This window comes from Dermacentor variabilis, chromosome 3 (genome assembly GCF_050947875.1).
Source record: "Dermacentor variabilis isolate Ectoservices chromosome 3, ASM5094787v1, whole genome shotgun sequence".
Lineage (NCBI taxonomy): Eukaryota > Metazoa > Arthropoda > Arachnida > Ixodida > Ixodidae > Dermacentor > Dermacentor variabilis.
Window position 1 is genome coordinate 1,855,654 of NC_134570.1, and position 25,133 is coordinate 1,880,786.

The 25,133-nt window shown below is 46.4% G+C and overlaps 1 protein-coding gene across 10 annotated transcripts in view; it reads right to left on the minus strand.

The window, feature by feature from the left end:
• LOC142575078 (uncharacterized) overlaps positions 1 to 25,133 on the minus strand; it is a 270,565-nt gene that overhangs the window by 120,501 nt on the left and 124,931 nt on the right. For 8 of the 10 annotated variants that reach the window (XM_075684049.1, XM_075684045.1, XM_075684048.1 and 5 more), the window contains exons 4-6: positions 15,675 to 15,833; positions 1,167 to 1,232; positions 1,059 to 1,106 (exon numbers count right to left, since the gene is read on the minus strand). In XM_075684049.1, coding sequence (XP_075540164.1) covers positions 1,059 to 1,106; positions 1,167 to 1,232; positions 15,675 to 15,833 — 273 coding nt within the window. Of the gene's footprint in view, positions 1 to 1,058; positions 1,107 to 1,166; positions 1,233 to 15,674; positions 15,834 to 19,104; positions 19,278 to 19,363; positions 19,663 to 25,133 lie in introns of those variants that run through there. The other 2 variants (XM_075684050.1, XM_075684051.1) reach the window with 2 other exon arrangements.

The window sequence follows — 25,133 nt, forward strand, 5'->3', positions numbered from 1 at the left end:
CCGCTTTATGAATGGTAGAAACGCTGTAAAAGGGGTCTGCTTGAGCTTCCGCTTAAAAGAAGTATGTTTTCTCGTATATTCAAATGAAAATCCTATGCTATCATGCCTGTAGGTTGTGTTTAGTCATACTTTATGATTTTTCTTAACTATTTTACCTTGAGAAATTCAATTAGTTCAGTCAATTTCTTGCGCTAGATGGAGGGCCTGCGTGGATGAGTACGCGTGGTTCGAAATAATTTTTGCCGAAATGCGGTCGACGCGGAACGCAGGATTTTCTGCAACACGGGGCCCTTAACAATCTCGCGTTAGAACAGTGAATGGGGAATTGATGGTATCTTTGGCCACACCATAGACTTCCAGGATGGTGAGAACGACAGCGGTGCTGCTGTTTAGGTTTGTGTTTCAGTTTTACTACTGAGGCAGCACTGACAAAAGGAGGCTTTCATTGTTATGCTTCATTTGGCGCAGGCGTAGCACAATTTCCCACTGAAGTTTGGAGAAGGACAGTGCGAACGCCGCAATTTGGTGTAGCTGTTTAAGAGCTGGATTTAACAGGGAGAGGCAGGCTAGTTGGTGGTCAATATTGGAAAGCATCATGTAACCGCACAAACGACAATGGACGAGGAAAGAAACACACAGGACATAGGATGTTGAAGTTCCGTGCCTGTCCTGTGTGTTTCTTTCCTCGTCCGTTGTCATTTGCGCAGTTACATGATGCATTCCACTATCACTGGATACAGTACTGTTTCACCTAACCATTTCATAGTGTGAATCTACTTGTTTCATTCGCTAATGGAACAAGTTAATAAAACTGCTACCTAGATGAAAGCAAGCACGTTGATTGCTTCACAATAAAACCTGTTGCATCACCAATAAAAAAAGTATGTTGCTTGTGAAAGAGGCATTTTATAAGAAAATTAAGGCACACCTATGAACCCCACTCTAAGCAAAACTATTTCAAATAAACAACTTTCATTCGGTGCCTTCTCCAGTAAGCCTGAGCATTTTCCTCAGGCCATACGCAGTGATGTATGGCCCCGCTAGGACAACACACTTGCCTTGCACGCTTCCTTGAACTCTTCTTCTTCTTAGGCAAGGGGCTCCTCCTGCACAGCCAGAAAAGATTCAGCCTCTCACAAAGCACAAGAGGCGAGGCGGACACTTGCCTCTTGCTGGCTGCCTTCTTCTTCCTGCTCTTCTGCTCGGGAGAGCTGTCCGAATCAGGAACGAGGCTGTGAAAACAAGAAAGACTTTCACTATATGTTCAGTTTGTGTGTGTTTATTCAGTGAACCCATCTTCACTACATAAGGAAAAAAAATATGCAGCAACTTACGGTATTTTAATAAAGACTCTTCACTACGGCCGTTAGTCAACTACAGTCGAACCGACTTATAACGATACCAGTTTGAACAATATATCAGTCATAATATGCTGCACCTTCAACTTTTGTATGCTTTCTATGGTGAAATAACCCGCTTACTACAATGCCACTATGCCACATTACCGGTTACAACGATGAAGCCTGGCCACTGGGTGCCCATGCTGAAAGGTAATGAAATGTAAAATCCTTGAAAAAAAAAATGTTAAAATTTTAAGCCGCTGTATGATCACCCGCCTCCTCTACGGCCACCGCGCAGTCATTTACCAGCCTTCTCCGCATCGCCAGCCTCTCTGCCGTCGCTCCCCTCCAAACATGGACGGGCTGCGCCAACTGTGCTGCTCCCACATTGCTCGCTGGCCCTTCAATCTGCGCAGTTCTGCCAACGAAATAGGTCGCTCGTTCTCATCTTTGTTGGTCGCGTCGAAGTTGTTCCTGTCCACATGGCTCCTCAGCCTCGTTTGACTTGCCACCAAAACGGAAGATGGCTGATGAACCAGCCAATGATCGGCAATGCATGACGTTGCCAGTGAAAAGAAAGCGCACTCCTATAGACTTAGAAGTGCAGTATCGTGAAGGACTACAAAGACGGTAAAAAATTTGTGTGACTCAAACACAAAGAGCCACTGTTTTTGCTGCAGCAAACCGAGCTGCCAGCTGCGCCGGCACTGATTGCCGTCCAAGTGAACTAGTACGGACTATCACGACCGACAGTGTTGGCAATCATCCGCTTGGCAAAGTTTGACAAAGAAAGCTCCTCGCTAGACAACAGGCGCAAACGCGTTCGACAAGGTGCCTATAAGGAAGTGGAAGAGGCCCTCTACTAGCGCTTTCTCGGTGCCTGAACTTTGGTCTGCAGTGGACAAGGATGCTTCAGGATTAACAAGTGACATAATCAGCAGCCGGGTGGACGAAGGTGGTGGGGAGGGGCCCTGGACTCCCCGCCATTATAGTCTTCTCACAACAGCTCTGCCATCCCCTTATTTTGACTTTTTCTAACTTCGTTATAACAATGAAATTTTTTCAGCACTTGAGTATTGTTATAAGTGGGTTCGACTGTATATGCAGGTTCAATGTAATGAGGTTCTATTGCATATACAAACTGCCTCAAATTTCTCGTGCTCACAGACATTGTTTACGAAAACTGACTGTATCAAAAATTTATTTTCTAGATTATAGTAAAGTGGTATGTCCACAAACATCGCAAAGAAAACACAAAAAAAAATTCACCGGCGATTAAGATACTCCCTAATGCGAAGAATTTGCGAAAGACGTATCAGAGTTGGCAATCGTCGAAAATCTGATCAGCGAGTCAAGCGTATTGACTTCATAGATGACTTGTCGAAGGTTCCAGTGTAATCCTTGGTGCCCAGGTGGCTTCCACAAAGTACTACACAATTTGCGTCTTGTATGCTATCAGATTAAACAAAGCTTTGGTGAGAACAGCCAAGGAATAGAACTATTGATAACATTCAAGAAACTTCCAATACATGCAGGCGCGTCTTGCATTGAGGCATAACGTTTAACATTTGTTGGTGCTGGAAAACAGTGGTGGAATGCAGAGAGGTGGTGAAAAGCAGTGATCGAAGAAGGATAAAAAAGTAATTGGTGAACAGACAATGGTGCGCTACTCTGGCCATCTCGTAGCGGTCATTACCGCAGAGCTTCTTGAGTGGCACTACGCTTCTCCTGGTTTTACCATATCCTCCTCCCCCATTTCATACTCCTTTCTGCACCCTCCTCATTGTGCTTTCACTCTCGCCACTTTTTTCATCGCCTGCTGCACATCGCGTTCGCTCTTTCATCCACTGCGCTCGTTCACTCAGTTACGCTGACGCTCGACTCAGGAACGAGCGCCCAAGAGCTGCGCTCTCAAACATTCATTATTTTGTTGGCAATGACACTATAAATGGTGTTCCATATGACATTTGCAGCCTAAGCAACGACCAGGCTGTTGCAAAGTCAGGCAATAACTGAGCTGATTCCTTCAAATCACTTTTGAAGCAACTGGGGCCACGGTGCACAGGCACGTAATCAATTGGCACTTTTCGTGTGTGCCAACTACAAGCCCGGAAATGTAAATGAACGAGACACAGCACTTAAAAAAAAAAGGACGTTTTAGGATGCAATATAACAGCTTTCCCATTGGAAGTCACATCCTTATTTAATATCTTTAATTAGATTTCTCTAATTAGCGAGCAACATGGTAAAAGAGTACTGATGACCGAACACTGTAGGTCTTCCAGCGACACTGACGTACAAATACGTTTCTGTCCCACCCTGCCACTGACACACTACATGCGCATTCTCCGCTCCCTCCATTCGGACGTGCACAGTAGCACAATGTTGACGAGCTCCTAAAGTCCCTGAATAAAACTTAAAGGTAGCGACATTCCCCCTTGCCTGGCCTCTCGTTCTCCTCACCTTCTCGCAGCTCGCACTTTCTTTCGTAGCTCGCCCTCGCAGTATGGCTGTTCGCTCGGAAGCCGCCTATAGAGTTACACAAGGCGAGATGCTAAAATTGTTGTTGGGTGTTGGCGCATGAATTTTTACTGCAGTTAAGGCTTGATTATTGTGCGCTGTGCTAGCAGCGATGATGGAACGTTATGAAACTGGCAGAAGCAGATGTTCTTTGTGATTTTTCAGTGTGTAACTGCGCGCTTGTTTTGTGGCTTCGGGTTGGCTGCCTGCTTCCGGTTAGAAGAAACAGAAGGTTAGAACAAGCTTCCCCGAAGACATCGTTCTCCAGAATGGGGGACGGAGGACCTCCGCGCCCTCCTGACAAGGTGAGTCTCGCGGCGGTAGCCCTGTTCGTGGGAAACCACGACATCACCGACTATAGGCTTCCCGATTCATCTGACAGACAGCGGCAGAGATGTAATCGGACAGTGATTACACGCTAGTCCAATCACATCACTTGAAGTGCAAGCTTCGCCGGACGTCAGCAGGCAGTGTTTCTACTCATAAAAGCAGATGTCACGAATGGGTCTTCTCCGTGGGCTACTGTACACCAAAATTACAGCAGGAACGAATTTGAATTCGCTGAACAGACAATCGCTGACCAAATACTTCGATCGAATAGCCTCAGGACATGTGAGAGAGATCCACATTAACACTCGGAAGAACATTCTGACGGTGGACGTGAGCTCTCAGGCAGTATTGGAGGCTTTGAAAGCCACAAGTGGTTGGCAACATCCCAGTTCGCTCATTCCTAGCGTATGGCAACGATACCTGCACTGGTGTTGCATCAAATGTGGACACTGACATCAAGGATGAAGGCCTGCGATTTCTTCTATCGTCGACAATGCAAATCCTCGACATCCACCGATTCGGTCGCTCCCGGTGCATCAAGTTGATCTTCGAGTCAGACTCTTTGCCAGCATCGATCAAAGTAGGTTATGCGAGGCACTCAGTGCGTCCATATGTGCCACGACCGTTACAGTGTCACAAGTGTTTCAAAGTGTAGCACGTGAGTGCTGTGTGTAAGAATCCTATGTCGTGCCGAAGATGTAGATTCCTGTGAGACTGACGCCATGAAATGTGCAAATTGCTCCAGAGCCCATAAATTGACATCCAAGGACTGCCCCAAAATGGCAGAGGAGAGACAAATTCTGGGAAAAATGGTAAGAGGACTCCATGCACAAGGAGACTGGCGATTCTGTCCGCAAGAAAAGGCGCCGGTTGCAGCAAAGGCATCGTTGCTCCCAGAGCAAGTCCCGGGGGAAAGAGGCACTTCCTTTGAGTACCTGGATGCAAAATGGTCCACAGAGAGAGCAAGGCCGGCACACACAAGATGCGCCTCCACCAGTATCTCCGCGCCGATCAAGGAATGAAGCGTCATCCAACGTGCGTCCAACCTCTTCGGCTGTAGAGTGGCCTTCGCAACCACAAAGGGCTTCATGTGGAGATACTCCTTCGGCGCTCCCCAAGAGCCGGGAGGGTAAGGAAAGGCTTGGAAATGAAAAGGTGATATACATGCTTAAACAGCTAGTAAAGACTATGCGTATATTGCTCTCCGGATTGGCAACGCCAACTGCACTATCTGTTGTGAAGGCGTTAAATGCTATGGAGCCGCTATTAGCAGCTCTAAAATAAGGGTGGCAATCATGGCTCTCATGATAAAACACCGGACATTGGAACAGAAGATGCATCATTCTGTTATAATGCAATGGAATGCTCGAGGTCTTGCGGCCACATGTCTGATTTTAGGCAACAGGTTTTCAAACATCGCTTCCCAGTGATCATGATATGCGAGCCAAATCTCATGTCGGAATTTGGCTTTCCGGATACGTTAAGCTCTGGTCACGTGAAGATGGACACAAGAGCAAAGTGTTAATGTGTATACGCAGTGACATGATGTTTGTTCAGCATATGACCACACCACATGACAGCAATGAATATGTGTGTGTGCCACTAAAACAAACTACATGTGTTTTCAATCATCGGCGCCTACATACCTCCTAGACAAAAACTTGACCTCACCTACCTATCCACTATGTTACAAGGTTCCCCAGGCCCTCATGCTGTTATTGGAGACTTCAATGCTCACCATCCTTACTGGGGAAGTGCCACAATGAACTGTTGGGGTAGGAACTTGATGGAATTCATAGACACTGAAGGTCTGACTGTCATCAACGATGGGTCTCCAACTTGCATCCGCGGCACTAGGTACAGAAGTTGCCTACACCTCACTATTGTATCTCAGAGCCTCCTGCCCTCAGTCAGCTGGTGCTTGGACATAGAAACGCATGGGAGCGATCATATAGTACCAACATAGGTGCAGATGAAGTGATTTGTGCAATCAACTGCACCAGCTGTACGCTGCACTGATTGGTTCACATTCTCTACACATGTTGAAGAGTATTGCGGAGACATCACTTCACCATCTGATATAGAAGTCATTATTGTACCGTCAGTGCAGAAGACAACTAAGTTTATCAGTGCACCTACGTCCAGAACAGTGATTGACATTGAATATGAATGGCTCCGTGTGATCCATCATAGAGCGGAAAGGAAGGTTAGGCGAACTCAATCATCATTAGACCTTGTCTTATGTCGATGTGCTCAACGAAAAATATGGCGTCACCTTCAAAAAATGGGAAAACAACGGTGGAGGACTTTCTGTTCGTCTCTGGATCATTGAAAACCACTTTCTAGGATCTGGCAGCTAGTACGAAGCCTTCGTGCCCCTCCTCAGCAAAAACATCCTTTCCGTGCTCTAGCCCTTCACCAATCTCTGACAGAAGTGCAGGTTGCCGAAGACTTCTGTAAGAGAGCCCCCGTACCGATACTTCAACATGTCCAACACTAGATCGACCCATGCCACCTCCTAAAGATGCTCATCTTGACCTTCCTTTCACGATGCAGGAATTGGAAGCTGCACTTGCTGCTTCGAGACGATCTTCTGCCCCTGGACTTGACGGTATTTCATATACTGCTCTGTGCCACCTTGGTGTGGAAGGTCGGAAAGTCCTGCTGTCGTACTATAATGCCACGGGGTCATCTAGTACAGTCCCGAAGCAGTGGAAAACCAGCCGTTTGGTGGCCCTCCTAAGGCCAGGAAAATCGCCTTACGAAAAGTCATCTTATCGGCCAGTAAATTTAGCTAGCTGTGTCGGTAAGGTGATGGAATGGATAGTGCTCACTAGATTAGAATGGTTCATGGAAAAGAATGAGCTTTATCCTGAAATGACTGGATTTAAACGTGGACGGTCTGCAATAGATGGGGTAATTGATCTCGTGTCCACGATCAAACACGAAAAAAGGCGACACCGACTTGTAGGAGCAGTTTTCTTAGACATAAAAGGAGCCTATGACAATGTACTGCACAAAGCCATTCTTGATGCCCTCAGTAATTTGGGCATCGGCGGCCGTCTCTACATGCCTGAGTACACTCCTCAGTACCCTGAGTGCCAAGGACTGCAACTGGTCCCAGATAAGTGCGCTGCAATAGCGTTCACACGGAAGCTTATGTGTTGGTATCGAATTATGATCAATGGCAATGTCATCCCATATGTGACCCACCACAGATACCTCGGAGTTGTCATTCACCGCGGTGTTTCATGGTCGAAGCATGTGGCAATGCTAAAGAAAAAATTAACTGGGCTTGCTCAAGTTTTTCGCTTTCTGGCCGGTATGAAGTGGGGTCCATCTGAGCATTCACTACTCCGGCTGTACCAGGCTCTCTACGTCAGCTACATTCGGTATAGCCAGCCACTTTTATCAAGTATAAGCCGGTCACATTTGTGTACGCTGGAAAGTGCCCAGGCACAGATGCTGAAAACATGTTTCGGTGTTCCACGTTGCACCTCAACCGACAGAACAATTGAGGAGGCTTGCGTCACCCCTTTACCTGTCTATCTACGATGCGAACCTCTTCGAGTATTCCTGCGGCTGCTGTGCTGTCATGGACGCCACCACTTTTCGACACTTCCCAACATACAGCCGGACTCCACTTTTTCAAGAGCCACTAAATGCCAAGAATCTGCCATACCATCATACTTTGCCCCTACTGACCTTCCACGTATGCGCCCCCATGGGTGATGTTCAAAATACGAGTACATTTATCTATTCCTGGAATTTCTAAAATAATTGCGAATACCTACCGTCGGCCTCAGACATTTAACACTTGAATATATATGTCAAAAGAATATGACTCCTCGGTGAATGTGTATACAGACGGATCGGTCTCGTCGTATGCGTCTAGTGCTCTGGTGCGGCTTTCGTCGTGCCTTGGCATCAAGTCATTCGATGGTTCCAAGACGACTACAACATCTACGGAACTAGTGGCAATCAGAGAGGCCGTTCAATATATTTCGCAACAGCCTCCTCAAGTATGGACAGTCTTCAGTGACACAAAATCGGCTCTGCAACTACTTAGAGTGGTGTTGAAAGAAAGCACTTACAGAGCGTTGGCTCTTCAAACTGCTGAGCCCTACACTTTAGCGCTAGAAAACGGCCACCACATCACATTTCAATGGATTCCCAGTCACTGTGGTATACACGGCAAAGAACTGGCCAATACCGAAGCGAAGAAAGCACTCGAACAACCAGAGTCACTGCTTGCAATACCTTTTTCAAGAGCGGACACGCCAACTGCCTCCTCTCCAGTGTCATCCGAAAATCGACAGAAAAGCACTGGGACAATCAGGATAATTGACACAGACGACTCCAGAGATTTGACCCTACCATGAAATTTAGGCTACCACTGAAAATTCAACGCAGCTGTGCCAGTCTTCAGCACAGACTAAGGCAGGGTGCAGTGTTTATGCGTGGATACGTGCACCTCATGCGACGCACTGAGTCTCCAGACTGCGAGTTGTGCAATGTGAATGAGACTATAGGTCATGAGCTTTGAGACTGCCCTAAGTACGTGGAAAAGCGTCAAAAGATGAACAATGACCATAAGAGTCTCAACAGCCAACCGTCGTCAGAGGAGGTTACTTTAGGCCCTTGGCCAGTCGCTCAATCGAGTTTCAAGGCCATCCAGGCATTACTGAAATTTTTTTTAAAGTACGGGCTTAGACTGTAGGGTTTGAGCGTGCCAAAACACTTGCCATATGTTTTACATCCTCTTCCTCTCACCACCGTCACCTATCATGCGCCTCTTTCTTCCCTCTTTCTTTCCCTCCTCCCCTTCCCTCGACGCCGAGTAGCTGGCTAGAGGAATGTACCTCAGGCCGACATCTCTGCATTTCGTATAATTAAACTTCTCTCTCTCTCTTGGCAGACAAATTCCTTTTAGTGTAGAGTACTAGCACAAAAATCAGAATTCGTCACGCCAATAACGTATACATAATGTACACGGTGTTTATATACATGCCAGAGCTTTGTTTGAGTGTTATATCGTCCATTGCCATGTATTGTACTCGTAGGCAAGAACACTGTCGCGGCAAGCACAGATCAACCCGCTTCGCGAGTTATTTCTATTGCATTGATCAGATTTTTTATTTGGCTTTCTAAAGACACTTGCCCGGCATGAAATGGCTGCTATGAAGGTTTCGCAGGTACACGCCAAAGGCGATGCACTTGCGTGTGTGCAGCATTATGTAGCTGCCAATTCAACAACTCTGATGCGTTTGCATTGCTCGAAGTGCATACATGTATACTTGCGTGTACCGAATCAACTGCCGTGTGTCCAGCTTGTGCACCTTCATAATTTAATCATCTTAGTACCATGATGACCGAGCGCAAGGAGTGTGACATATTCGCCCGAATAATGCGAGCGTCATCTAGAAACATGCGCATTCAACGAGGAGCATCTCAGCTCACGGGAGCTTTTCTAGAAATTCTTTCAATGTACTTAAAGTCGACACTGATTGAGTGGAGAGATGGCATGTTTCTGCAGAAATCAGGCATTTGTATTGGCTCAAAAGTTGCCCCTATTCTTAGCTATATTTACCTGAGTAAGGTTGACAGCTGCTTAGAGAAAGCCTTAGGTGATTGCATTATCCAGATATTTTGTTACGTTGATGATTACCTGATTTTCTGCAATAGGAAAGAATTCGATTCCGCTGCTACCTCAGTAAGTGAGCAATTTAAACTTTATGGAGGAGGATTAAAGTTTACCAAGGAATTTCCTCAGCGATGTGTATTTCAGTTTCTAGACATTTCCTTCATCTTCGAACAAAATCACGTTTGTTGGCAGTACTCCCCAAGATCTTTGAAGCCGTTGTTAAATTTTCAGTTCAGGCATTCCAAAGTAGTAAAAAACGGAATTGCCATGTCATGCAGTGGCCACTGTGGCTGAACGCCTAAAGAAGTCTGTTTCGGGGGGGACGGACGTGATTACAGAAAGTAGTAATAGCAAAAAAAGAGTAGTGGCTATTCCGTACATTCATTCAGTATCGCACAGGCTTAAAAAAGTTGCAAGTAGATATGACGTTAATGTGGCTCTCACTGCTCCGAATAAGCTAGGTAAGATATGCACTGCTGTGCAAAGAAAAAAGGAGCAGGTAAAAGGCAAAAAAGAACAGATATTTGTCCTGTGAAGCACAATAAGAACAACAGCTTCACTAACTGTCGTATGGGTGTGGTTTATAAAGTTCCCTTTAGCTGTGGCCAGTTCTACGTAGGGCAAACGGGGCGGCGTATCAATCAGAGGCTAATGGAACATAAAAGGTCGTTAACCAGTGGATCGCCTTCTAATCTTTCCCTACATTGCCAAGATTGTAACTGCACGCCAGAGTTAGTTGAATGCGTGATATTGTACAGGCACAAGAATGAAGATATGAGTCTTATGGTAGAGGCATGCATATCTATAATGGTGGAAGTGCGTGCGTGAGTCAGCCTTTGATTACTTTACATAAGGAAGAGATTAGGTGCCTTAACAGCTATCTCTCACGTAGACCGGCACATGTACCCAACTGACACGTGGCAATACCATTCCAGAGCTTGCACAGATGAGTTTTGTGTCTTCTTTCTTCTTTTCACCTCGGTGCTCCCTTCAGTTGATAGTTGACATTCATGTTGTCCACTTCTCTTGTGTCCTGTCTGCACGCCTCACCTTTTTGCATAATGAATCCTTACCAACCTAGCTCAGCTTTCTGCCATTCTAAACAGGCAGAAAGAAGCGGATTCAGAGAAAGAATTGGAAGACCAGTGGGAGGCTCTGGTGGTGACGCAAGACCCTGACAACCAGCTACGTTTTGTGAACAGGGCTCTGGCGGCGGCAGCGAGGCATGGCTATCTCGACAGAGGAGGCCACCCACCTTTGGGCTCAAGAAGCCTGGTCTAACAATAAAGTTTATTTCCCTCTCTTCTAACTGCAAAGGAATCACCTTTATTGTTCCTTGTGTTGTGACTTCATTGTGCTTATAAAGTTATTCTGCTTTCTATAAACCTCTCAGTTGGTAGTTCAGCATCTGTCCCATTGTTTCATTTCTTCAGGTCCTCATTTATTTTAACTCTCACTCAGTATGGAGCACTTGCCTGTTTGCTCTCGTGACCACTACAATCTTGGGAAGCTGTATGACGAATTTTGAAGTGCTTATAGTCTTCTCTGAAAGGCCTCAGAAAAGCTGTTTTAGCACAGGCTTGGCACAAATTTTTTGCCCAACTGTAGTAGGATGTAGAAGAGCGATGAAGTGGTACAATTTGCGTTCCCCCGTGTCACTTAGTGTCCTCTTCACAACCAGTGTTTGTTTCGTCCCTGTTACAGTCTTCCAGTAAATAGCACAAGGAAAATGAGTAGTAGCATGTAGAAGCTCTAACCTGTTGGTGCAGTTTCGCACAATTGATGCAGGAATTGCATCACTGCACACAGTGCAAATGGTTTCAATGTGCCTTTTCTCCGGATGAAGATTCTGTCAATGCTTGAGAGGCAGAACTTAAAAAAGATAAGTGTTTCTTGCACTTTCCAACCTTTCCTTCTGGTGCAATTTGTCAGCAGTACCAGCTCAAGAGATGCCAGAAGCTGACAGCATTTCTCTCACAGTCATCTGAAGCAGTGCAGGTCTTCATGTGCACTGCAGGGAGCTTCTGGAAAGAGCTTCCACACTGCAGCAACCCTGGTGTTTTCAAGTTTGTTAACATTTCCTTTTTTTTTTCTTTGAAACTTATTTTATGTGCCATAGGGTAATTCACAATCTAACACAGCCACTGTGCTAACCACTCATCTGCGAGGAACCATGTCCTGTGCTTGTAATGAGGTTGCACAGACCCCCGAGTGTGCCTAGTAGACGAGGTATGTGGGATGACAACTTGGCAGATGGCTCAATTTATGGCAAGGTATTGCAGAAAGTCTCGCATGATGTACAGTAAAACCTTGATATAATGAACTTTGATACTATAATAATGTACTCAACATACATAACGAAGTATTAACTTTTTATAACTTCATGTTCATAAGGCACCATATTTGACCTCAATTTAATTAACCATGTTTATTCACAATTTCATACAGTACACTTCCGTTAATTTGACTTGGGTTAATTTGATCCTGACTGAAGGTCCTGGCTGGCGCCCATTTATTTCTATGGAACCAAATTTTATTTATTTCGATCCGGACATTAGCCTATGCTGGATAACTTGAACTTGGCTACTCATCATGCACATGCCCAACTCCAATGGTGGTTGCAGTTAGTGATTGCATTAACGGCAGTGTTTATCTTGGCAGCACATATGTGTCGAAAACATGTAATCTCCTGTTAAAAATGCATATTTCTGGCCTGCCCCAGAAAGATTTTAAACCTCACAATGAATCATTACAGCATTTGCCCAATTCTAATGCACACTCTTTCTAAACAAATGTACAAAAATTGCAGTGCAATCCGATACAAAACCAAAACAGTATTCATGGCGTTCAATCATCAGAGTCAGCCTAGCCAGCATCATCGCCATCCCAAGGCAACAGAAAGAGTTTTATTTTATAGCATGACAAAGACGATGGGCCACTTTCACCAGAATTATGAAAGCACATTAAAATTATAAGTTATTTCCTGTGTTAAACTAGCAGCAACAAGTCGCGCCACGTGTTCTTGTGTTCTTGAGAACTGCATGTGTTGAAGGATGAACTATAGCCGGCGACAACCTAAGAATTACAGGTTTTATTTACACTGTCCAACTGAAACAAAATTTATGTAGATGGGCCGGCCAATTAGATTTGCTTACTTATCCCATGTCAATTGGTGTCGCACGTTTGAAAGAACTTCTTTTTCCGTACAGATCAGTTTGTTTCAGATTTCATGATGAAACCTGGAAGCGTAAGCATATTTTATAGGGGATCCTGATGTCACTGCTGAATCAAACATAATACTTTAGCTTGAACAACTAGTTTCTATTTTTCTAATTAGCCTAGCATTTACATTAGCTGACCAAAGTCATTAAGCTGTAAGGGGACTCCAGCTGGTACAGCTCTCTTTCAGAGCAGCTGCAGAGTGTTATTGTGGTTGGGGCTTTTTTATAATTCCTAGGTTGTCACGAACTCTAGCGAAATGGTTAGCTTTAGGCACTGGCCACAATTCCTACTTGGGCTGCTGTAGAGTTGTTTGACAAATGCAGACTATCAAACGCATTATGGACTGTACGAAGGACATGTTATTAAAGTGTCGTTCAAGAGTGATGACGATGAACATTACTAGGTAAATAAATTTCCATTGTTTGAAGGTAAAGCTTGCTGGTTTCGTCTTTTCCTTATTGACAGAATCCTCCGAAGGCACAGTATGATTTTCTTGCTAACATATCAGGGGCACGTTCGATTTCTACTTCAAGAGCTCTGCCACTCCTACGTTAGTTTCCTATGTTAGTTTACTTTGAACCCATAAAAAGTGGGTACGCAATTGATTCAGGGACATTTTAGAATCTGGGTAAATACTGCTGATGAATAAGTGATGTACTTTGGTGTTCTTTGCTGCCTCTAGTTTAACTCGACTTGTCGGATAGTTGAACCAATTTCGATGTCACGTCAGGGTTAAATTAATGGAAGTTGACTGTATAATGAAAGTTCACTGCTACCCCAGAGGAAGACAGAGGCAAGAAACAAACTTCTGCGGGTACCAGCAGTCAAACGGTAGAATTACACATGGTTGTTTGTGAATGCACCTTTCACATCGCACGCCATGCAACAGAAAGCCGCCGCCAAAGCGGAAGCCTTTTCCTGCAACAAGCTGATGGTGGCCACAGCGATGCTAGATGGTACTACGTAAATGCAATACCCTTGTGCTTGTGAACAAGGCTAGTATCTTGCAAGCAATATCGATTGGTAAAAAAGATGTTGCTGCTCGTTTTGGGATATCCACAGAGCTCACTCTCCGTGATCTCAAGGTCTAAGAAAGCTTCCATCCTTCCTGCTGTTAACAGCGCAAAATGTAGGCAAGAGACAAGACAAGAAGACACCACAAGCGCTTGTCTCGTCTCTTGTCTACATTTTGTGCTGTTAACAGCAGGATGGAAAACCAACAAGCCCAAGCTGCTATTCTTCCATCCTCGACTCAATGAAGAAAAAGAAATTCCCAGGGAAAGCAATTGTAACGAACAGACTCTTTTACCGCAAATAAAAGTGTTTCCAGTGAGTGCACTGCCCCTGCAGCAAGCTTTAGATTTAAGTAGCTGACCAACTTCTCAGAACTTCTCGCACTTACCTGGCACTGCTACCTGCTAGTACATGATACCATGTGGGTGGTTCTGTGATAAAACCCGTCTGTTCAACAGTAACTGAAATTTCTGATGCCATACAGGACGCTGGTCGATGTTTCTGATGTGACGTGTGCATGGCGTTGCAAAACAGAAAATGTGCCAGCCATGAATGAAGTGTCAGGCTGTCGCCCTGCTCCTGTGTGATTTTCAAGCAAAGCTTTTTTGAGGCATCCTACGGGTTTTGATGCTGCGTTCGTCGAACTGTGTAGACAGCAGCGGTTCAGATTGGCGAACACAGCACTCGGTGTCATACCACTCTGGGCAACACCAGAAGTTATGTTGGCAAGCCGCAGTGATGGAATGAACGCAAAAGCTTTGCTTACACCCTTCACCACAGTGCGTTGGTCCTACGTTTTTCTTTCGCCCTTTTGCGTGCTGCATAGCCACTGTAAAGACTTGGTTGGCATGGTATCAAGGAATAAAAGTGGTCGGCGGCTCTTAAGTCAACAAAACTGCTATGCTTATTCAAATTTGTTTTTCCCGAACTGCCCAATCATTTGACATATTCTGCAGCCTCTTCTGTGTAAAAAAAGGAATTGGTTGGCAACTGTGTTTTGCACCACACTATCACAATAGTGAAATTTCACAACAGCGAAGTAAAATGCCTGTTTTACAGACTTCGTTATATTGATGTTTAATTGTCAATGACTGCAAACAATTTTTATAAAGGGACATTTAAACAAATCAAAAAGGCTGTTTTGCACATTATTTGCAGAGTCCTTGTTTTTGACACTTGGTTGCATTCTAGCAAAGCTACAAGCCTCCACATTTCTAACACCACTGCGAACGAAACAAGGAAAAGCCTTTCTTTTCTTTTTTGCAAGTTCTCTTTGCAATGTTGGTGAATGGCATTACGAAGAAAAATTGAATATGTATAAATATCAATTTTTAAGCAGTAATATTGTTTAATTATTATAAAAAATAATTAAAATTGGTACATTTCACATTTTAAATCTCTTTGTACTACAGAAATGTAGTGTGCGTAAAAAAGGTGCCTTATGGCAAAATAGCGCAGACAACGGGACGTGCGAACAATAGACAGGTGCTCGTTCCATCCTCTGCAAGGTTTCGCCATACTGTACACAAACCAACAAGCCCAGCTAAGGTTACCCTCATTGCAAAGGTATCTATGTCGCCTAAAATAAACACTTTGCACCAAACCTGTGGAGCTGCTTTTGTGCCTCGGCGGCTGCCTCGCGGCTCTTGCGGTCTGGGTCGAAGGAGCTGCCTTCCACAAAGAAGCTGCTGATGCCCAGGGCCTCCTTGAGCTTGGCATTCTTCTCCTGGTTCGCCTCCGCCATCTGGTGTGTCTCCTTCACACTGAAACAAAGACAATGCCTGCTCTGTCCTCCTGTTTATATTCTGGTAGCACCACCTTGAAAGCTTTCGTAAGGTAATGCATCAAGTAATGCTTACGATAACATGCCATATTTAAAAATAAAGCTACAGAAATGTGCTTTGTAGATACACAGCATCGAATTTAGAACATAATAAACAACTTTTGTGCCAGGGCCACACACGCAAGAAAGGAGACAACACGGGCACCCATGTTATCTCTTTCTTGTGTGTGTGACATTGCCACAAAAGTCGTTTATCATATCGGATAAATAACTAGCCCAGCAGTTCACTCTTATAAAGAATTTAGAACAGCTCAACGAGGGACAGGATACACATAGGGCTGTGTGCGTCTGATGTTATTAAAAATATAAACTTCAAGGACAATGTAATAGTAGCTTAATATGTAACAGCGCAGTTTACTGTAAAGTACAGGAAGTGTTTGATGTTATACTGATAGCACTATAGAAAGAAAAAGCTATTCTGAAATATAGAAAAATCTTTAAGCTTCAATTGTCTACACCCCATGAAAGTGCAATGTTCCAGGCTCATCAGGAATGAGATCTACAAAACATTTTCGTCTAGTGAAAACTGCCTTTTTCTCTTATGCTCAACAAATATTGGGAAAAACTTCGCACTCTGTTTGGTTAGCAGTCCAGGCCTCCATCACATTCTGTAGAGACATGGCATGCAGGATCTATAATATTGGCAACATCTCCACAAGTTGGCTAATTAGGCTGATGCTGCAATGCAGTTTGAGAGCTGTTCTCAAAGGAAAATGTATCCATATGTTGAAAAATTTTAGGTTTATTTTCAATAGATATGTACTGCAATCATTACTAAAAAAAATGTCCTTTAAATCTGTGACCGTAATATCTGCCTCAACATCAGCTACTAAATCACAGCAGATAGCACACCAGCCAACCTATGAACATCAAGACTCGAGAACATCTTGTGGATACGACACCAGCAGCGAGAAGGGTGATAGCATGCCTCCTTTAAAAGAGTAACGACCCGAAAATTGTGTCCCCTGCCTTTTTCTTTTTTTTTTAGCTAGCTGTTGGCCCCATGTTACAATACAATGCCTCAATCCCTTCAGATAGGTCTTCAATGTTGCATGGAGATGGGTGCAAAACAAACAGCTGGATGCTGTACCTGCCTGGTAGCGCAGTCATAATATATATTATATATATATATACACACAGCCCAGGAGCATAATAACTCTCACACAAGAACGGGAACACTGCGCCCGTTTATTCAGTGACAGCCCTTTTCCAAGACGTTCTGAAGCAGCTCTGGCACGTGTGATGACGTCATGGCGAACACGGTTTTCCCTCTTCTTCGTTGTCACTTTCACTATGCAGCATATATATATATATATAAATAAATATATATATATATATATATATATATATATATATATATATATATATATGAGGTGTGTTCAAAAAGAAACCAAACTTTTGCTATAACACCTTTACTGCTTATGGCACAACATTTTAAGTGCTGTTCTCTTCAAAGTAGTCCCCTCTACTGGCAATGCACTCTTCCCATCGTCTCTTCAATTTTTGGAAAGCCTCCTGGAATGCACTTTCTGGAATGGTGCGCAGGTCACATCTCGCATTGTCCTGGGTCTCCTCTACGGTTTGGAAGTGACGTCTTTTCAAGGTGGTTTTCAGCTTCGGGAATAGAAAAAAGTCTGCTGGGGGCTATGTCCGGAGAATATGGTGGGTGGGGCACAACAGGAGTGTGGTGTTTCGCTATATAGCTGCAGACAAGGAGCGACGCGTGAGCCTGGGCATTGTAATGATGCAACATCTAAGCCTGATTTTCCCACAATTCAGGCCTCTTACTGTGCACAGAATCTCTCAAATGCGCTATGATTCCCTGGTAAACTCCTTTGTTTACCGTCTGACCATGTGGCACAAATTTCTGATGGACAATGTTTTTGCAATCAAAAAACCCTACCAACATCGCATTCATTTTTGACCGACTCATGAGTGCTTTTTTTTGGACGAGGAGAACCTTTGGCCACCCAATGCGATGATTGCACTTTCGTTTCAACATCATAACCATAAACCCGTGTCTCATCGCCTGTTATGATGTTCTTAAGAAAGTTTTCATTGTCAATGGCAGCGGCGAGCAGTTCCTGGCTGATTTCAACACGGGTCTGCTTCTGTTCGTCAGTCAACAAACGCGGCACGAATTTTGCACTGACACAACGCATCCCAAGTTCGTCACTCAAAATTTCATGACATGATCCTACGCTGATACCCGCTTTGTCAGCGACTTCTTGAACAGTCAAACGACGATTTCCACGAAGCACAGTTCGAACTCTCTCGACGTGGTCATCATCTGTGGACGTGGAAAGCCATCCAGGCTTGGAATAGTCACCAACCGACATTCTTCCGTGTTCAAAACGCTTGAACCAATTATAGCACTGCATGCAACTCATACAGTCTTCCCCGTATGTTTGGCTAAGGAACTGAAATGTCGCTGTGAAAGTTTTCCCAAGTTTGTAGCAGAACTTCACATACACACGCTGCTCTTCCAATTCCTTCATTGTGACTTTGGCACCGATCTGAAGAACAGCTTGTTCATGTGCTCAGTTCAGCAGCTGTAGCTCGCCAACTAATGGTTAGAGCGAAACATGGCAAATGGCAGTTTGTTGTCCAAACCTGTCACTACATGCGCTCAGTAGCCGCAGCACGCTTCCTCTGCCGGTTGCCGTGCTAGTTCAAAAGTTGGGTTTCTTTTTGAACACACCTCGTATGTATGTATATATATATAAGAATTGTTTATCTTTTACCAGCCTGACAGAGCAGTCTGTCCTGTCCACCTGGCCGCTTTCCCTGACAATTTTTCCGCTCAGCACAATAATCAATATGCAACACGAACTAGTCCAACACTAAGTCCTAAATAAACTGAAAGTTGACGAAAAAAGGCTTACAAAGTGTCAATTATGAAAAAGAATGTTATCACGACAACACACTGTACCATCATGTCTGAAGTTGCCTCTTTTAAGCACCAAACCAGAGCAATATTGGAAATGACAACAGCACATGCCCCTTACCATGCATACACCAGTTGTGAAATTTGTTGCCTGATTGAGCAAATCCAACACTTAAGAATCAAAAGATGTGGCATATAAATTTTAACATTATGCAATACATATGGCAGACAAAATTGCATAAGCAAATTAGCAGAAGCCAATAACATGACATTTTCCTGGAACAGAGGTGTGAGTGACACCTACCATCAATCCACACTAATTGGAAAGTGCATCAGCGGCTGACGCAGGCCCAGCTACGCACCAGTTTTGTTGCCTGCCCACTACCGAACACTTAGGCATGCTTGGCTCCACACGTATCTAGGTTCTCATTTTCTTACGATCTGCCCTGCGCTTGTCAAAGCTAGCTCCCGCTGTGACACCCATTTTGATCAGACGGGCATGCACGTCCCCGCAGCTGCGGGAGAGGGCGCACCAAAGATGGATGCGCGCCACCGACGCTCACCTGTGCGGGCCGCCGCCACTCGGTCGGCGCCGCGCAGCCTGCCGGGATCGCCGCAATGGCGCGCGGCACCGATCGATGGGCGCTCTTTCGCGCAGAGCCGCCGCAGCTGAAAGGCATGCCAAATGGTCGCGACGCAGCCTGCCCCAAGCGGAGCTCGAAAGGCACGCCTAGGCACAACGGGCTGCGCAAACAAGTGTGATGCGACGGAGTCACGGCTCTTGCACGCACAAGTGCGCTCCCCAGCTGCGCGCACTTTTGCAGCGCGGGGAGAGTGTGGCGTGGTAGCCACTGCGGCGTCGACCGTTGTGCGTAACGCAAAGTCCCAAAAGCTAAGGCCGGCTACGCAGGCGATCACTGACGTCACCAGAGCGCACAGATGGCGCGCGTGGCGACATGAACGCATTCAAACTCCCGAGTCCCCAAAACAGTGGCGGTGACGTCACAAGGCTGGACAGCGCGCTTACGAGCTCCAACGTGGCCTCGCGGTTACCTGTTGACAAACTTTCTCGAAATGGAGAAAGGCTTGACACCGGCGCGGCCAGGCCTCTGAGGCTCGACGGGCACGAAACGGCTCGGCTGCTGGACCTTGGGGCTCGACTCGGGCGTGGAGACGAGCAGGCCTTCCTCCTCCTCGTCATCCATCGGCGGGAAGGACAGCATGCTGCCGCCGTTCTTGATCAGGCCGCTCGAGACGGGCTTCTTCGTCGTCGTCGTCGTGGGGAGTACGTGGCACGTGCCGTCCGAGAAACAGCTGCCGCGTCAAGAGATCAGCCGAAGCGCGGGCTGCGCACACGGCCGCCAGGGTTCGCGCTCGGTCTGCGCGGGGGTTCAAATCCGCCCGTCATGGGCCGCGAATGTCGAGGCCAACGAGAACGGCAGGCAAGAAGGCTTTCCTTCGCGGCGGCATTCGCAAGCCACACCGATTTCGACAAGGAGTCGTCGCAGTCATCAATCCATGCGCTCACGCAGGAATACTGTTTACGCGCTTGCTGTTCAAGACCGGAGGCTATTGCCATGCCGCGAGCGGCGCTGGCTTCCAAGTCAACGTTAATTTGCACAGGGCGCCTGAAACAGCATTTCAGGTACCGATGAATATGCAAACGTAGGCGCAAGAAATTCTGCGTAGAATTCAAATTTAGGGCGTCTAGCAAATACCCTTTTCAATAGTCTCTGAATTTTCCAAGGTTTTCAATGGCTCATATAAGCAATGAAAATCCCCTGACTAAAAATTTTAAGAAGGGGATAAGCACCAGAGACAAATTTTTGAACACGATTTCTCTCACAATAGCCGAAAATACTCGGCGAACCAGAAAGAAAAAGAACTTGGGCGAAAATTACACCAGCAGCAGGAGAAACAAGTACTGGCCTTCTGTTCAGCCTTGCATCTGCGCGTGATGTCTACTCAAAGAGCGACAGTTATGGCAACCCCGATTCAAATATGTTGCATTAAGCTATTCACTCTTTGATGTCGCAGTCACGCCACAGGCATGATGATGATGAATGTCGTGTTTTGTGGCGCAAGGGCTAAGTATGGCGGCCAAAGAGCGCCAGGCTGGTGTTAAAGGGACACAAAAGGCAAATAAGACGTCGTCGTGGACTGTTTAAGTACCATTCCAGAAACCTTGCAAGGCTTGTTTGGTGCCAAGAAAGGACTAGTTTACGTGAAAATTGCATCTGAGGGGTCCGAATACCTTTTTCGAAATTCAAATCTCCCGCCACACAACCGGGGGGAAGTGGTGACGCTGCATACGCTATCACCGCCCTTTGCTGCCAACGGTGAGTAAAACGGCGCCCGACAGACGGCGGCACCGAGCCAAGACAGAGTGGTGGATTCGCCGCTGCAGCTGCTTTTTGGTCAAGTGGCGTAGACCGTTCGGGCATCCCGCGGCATAACATGGAAGTTGAATTCTCTGCTACTTGCAGTTTGTGCGAGTTTCGCGAGCCAGCAAAACCAGCGTAGCACTACGCCATAACCAAACTGCTGAAACACGAAAGCGTGGGCGGCGCAGAGTCGAGCGAAAACGAAACCTTTCGACTGTCCCCGTCATTGTCAAGAGTAATTTCAATTCGTTCTTTTTTTTTCTCAAGATTAACTAGAATTGGGTAAGTAGCATTTTATTTCGTCTTCTAATACAACACAATGATGTTTTTTGCAACGAGTGGTTGAGAACTAGTGACAGAATTTAACTGAGGAGTGCATTCGTCATCGGGCAAGTGCTTGAACGTCTCGTGGAAGTCTCTAATCATGTCCTGTATTTAGCTCAGTTTCTCGGTTACTAAGGCTCTGTTCGTAATAATATTGACGCCCTACAGATTCCCAAGCACCGATCTATCACTTTAGCTTGACTTAATATTTGCCTTTAGTGTCCCTTTAATGAGTTCGCAGTGGAGTTACTAATTACGTAGAGGTAGAAGTTACACGGCTGTAAAGTGCGTAAAACCTACCCGTAATAAAGGTATGCCAATGGCTAATGAGGTGTACTATAGACACGAGAGATACACAATGAAATAATGATGATATAGTAAAATATGTCAGAGGCAAACATTTGCAAGAAGCACTACTGCCACAACCCTTGAAGCACAAGGGCCTGGAGCCCCTGGCGCGCGCAGGCCTCTGCGAGCCCCAACCCACGGACCAGTCCGGCTTCTAGCTTTGATGTCCCCGCTGCCGCTTTGGTGTCCTGGAGGTGCCGCCTGCTTTAAAGGGACACTAAAGGTTAATATTAAGTCAACGTGGACTGTTGAAATACCATCCCAGAAACCTCGAAACGCTTGTTTCGTGCGAAGAAGAGGCTTATTTAAAGAGAAAATGCGTTCTGAAGCGTCCGCGTACCTCTAGCGCAGTTCAAATCACCCGCCCTCCGATCGAGGAGTATTGACGTCATGGTCTTTTCTGCACAAAACGCAAACGCGCCGCCAGAAAGAGCCAAGACAGAGCCGAAAGCAGCGCGAAAGCGCAACTATGGTGGCTAGCGGAAGGGAAAGCGCACGACGATAAGCTGGTTCTTTATTTTATGACGCCAACTTCGACGCTCGTTGCAATGGATGACCCTGACAACGACACATTAGCTCGCGATGCTGGGCTCGAGTTCAGCGATTTAAGCACTGATGAACGTGATCTGCTGTTGAGGGCTCGCGCTGCCGGCGTTGTTGCGTACTATTACGACGACGGCCTGCTTTGAAAGGCACTTCACGCGACTTCAGTAAGTCGGTGTTGAACTCGTAATCCTCTGGACGAAAGTGCAGCGAGCACACTACGTGATTTTTCGCCTCTTTGCCAGCGCGCTGTGGCAGAGGTACGGCACTTAACCACTTCGAACGGCGAGGTTCACTCGTTGGCACACAATGATAAGTAACGTTGGATTCGCCGCTGCAACTGCCCTTGGCCAAGTTCCGCGGACCGTTCGCGCATCCCACGACATCACATGGGCGTGGCATTCTCGCTGCTTGTTCCAAATGCAAGTTTCGCGAGCCAGCAAGACCACCGCAGCACGACGCGATAAAGAAACAACTGAAACTCCAAAGCGCGCGCGGCGCAAAGTCGAGCGCGCAGAGTCGAGCGAAAACGAAACCTTTCGATCACCCATACTACTCAAGGGTAACGTCAAAAATGTCATTTTTTCTTAGAATCGAATAGAAGTAGACAAGTAGCATTTTCTTCCGTCTTATAATCTAATAAAATGATCTTTTTAATACGAGTAGTTGAGTATAGTGACACATTATGAGGAGTGCTTTCGTCATCGGGCTAGTACCGGAATGTCGCTGGGGGGTCTCAAATCGTGCCATGCATTTACCTCAATTTCTCGGTTACTAAAGCTCTGTTCGCGATTATATTGACGCCTTAGACTTTCTAGAGCATTGCTTTATCACTTTAACTTGACTTTCTGGTAACCTTTAGTGTCCCTTTAATATAACCTCAGGTGCTCTCCTTAGGCCTCCGTTTGCCGGTTACATGTGCCCTCCTGGAGCAGTGCTTGTAAAAAATCCAATCTATCGTCGCGACAAAAAATTTGGCTGAAGGCTTAGCTTGGTTAAGCCTGGAAGATTGCGAAAGCAATACCCTTGGCTGCGCCTTGGTTCGGCTGATGGTGTGGACATGGTTGCCCTTTGTTAAACTTATGGCTTATGACATTATCCGACATAGCGCAAGGCAGCGCGCCGACCACTGCGAGGAGCCGAGCTGTAGCCCCATTTATCCTCCTAGCATGACGTCACACCAGCGAGCGCCCTCTCTCGGTAGCGCCGCAGCAGCGGCGCGCAAGGCTTCGCTTCCACCATCGATGCCGCGAGCTGGGGCCCCGTCTCTCGGTCTGGAGTGACGTCACACCAGCGAGCGCCCTCTCTCGGTAGCACCGCAGCAGCGGCGCGCAAGGCTTCGCTTCCACCATCGATGCCGCGAGCTGGGGCCCCGTCTCTCGGTCTGGCGTGACGTCACACGCTCACGTGACGCGCAGCTGTGTAAGGAGGCGCCACGATCACCGATGGGCCGAAAGTGCGAGCAGTATTGCTTTCGCAATAAAAAAGCGACCCGCGGCTTATACAACACCAGTCAGAACATTGTCCCTTCAGATACAGCGATCACCAAGCGGCGTCCGAGCCCACTGCCTCACCGCGCGGGCAGCCAGTGGCGGAGTGTTATATAAACCAACTCGACCGCACTCCGCAATGTCGGCATGTCTAGGGGACAAATGAATACAACGCGCTCTAAGAAACCTCCTCCGTAGCGCCTAGGCTGAGTCATATATTCAAGGAGCAAAAGCCCCCAGATTTCCTCTCTCGCGCCCGCTCTTACTCGCGCCTGCGCAGAAACGTCGAGCTCCGTCAAAAGTGCCACGCCCCGCTGTACCTACTCGCAATTCTAAAAACGCGGATGGAGGCTTGCGCTATTGGCGGCGAGCTCCACCACTGGCTAGTGCCACCGTCGGCGTGACGTGGCATGAGGGATCACGTGGACACAGCGGCGGCGTCGGCTGCTTCGGAAGCGCCGAAGCGAGCTGAAAACGAAAGTTTAAAGTCCCACCTGCGCCGCGGTTCTGATTAAGTGGTGAGGCTTTACCGCCTTGGGTGTCTGCTTGACAGCATTTGAAAGTACAATAATAGGTAGTGGCTGCCTTTGGAGGTGTGCAGCATGGTAGGCTACTGGTCGGTGCCGCAGTGCCGGACGTACGCAACGGAGTCCAGTGTCAGCCTTATTTACACGTAGCCGCAGGGCAAGGAGCTGCGTGAAGCTTGGCGGGCGAAACTTAGAACCGGCAGACAGCCATCGGCTACAGCAAGCACAAGCGCGAGGAACATTTCTGCTACGGCGCCGGGACTGCGCGATGTTCAGTGAGTAGCAGAAAACGCGCACTAAGACGCTCGCCCGCGCCCGCTGCCCGGCTAATGTCATGGCGGTTTGGTCTATGAACTTGTTGACGATAGACATTGGCAAGTTCACTGGAACAGAAAGGGAGCGGTAAGACGCACATTAGAAAAAGGCATGGCATATGGTCATGTTTGTGTTATGAATTAATGATTACGAAAAACAAGCAGAGGGAAATCGCACGCTGAGAAGACCGATAAACATACAGTGCAACGCAACTTGAGAAAGAATATTGAAATGTACAAGAATATAGAAGACAAAAAAAGATTGAATCGTCGCGACTGCACATCACAGTCGCCGTAGCTAGGCGTCGAAGTCTCTATAGCGGAATTATTTTTGAACAGTTCTAATAGGGTCCGCGCAACAATGGTTGCTAGTGTAGTGTCAAATGCTCATATGCTGCGGCAT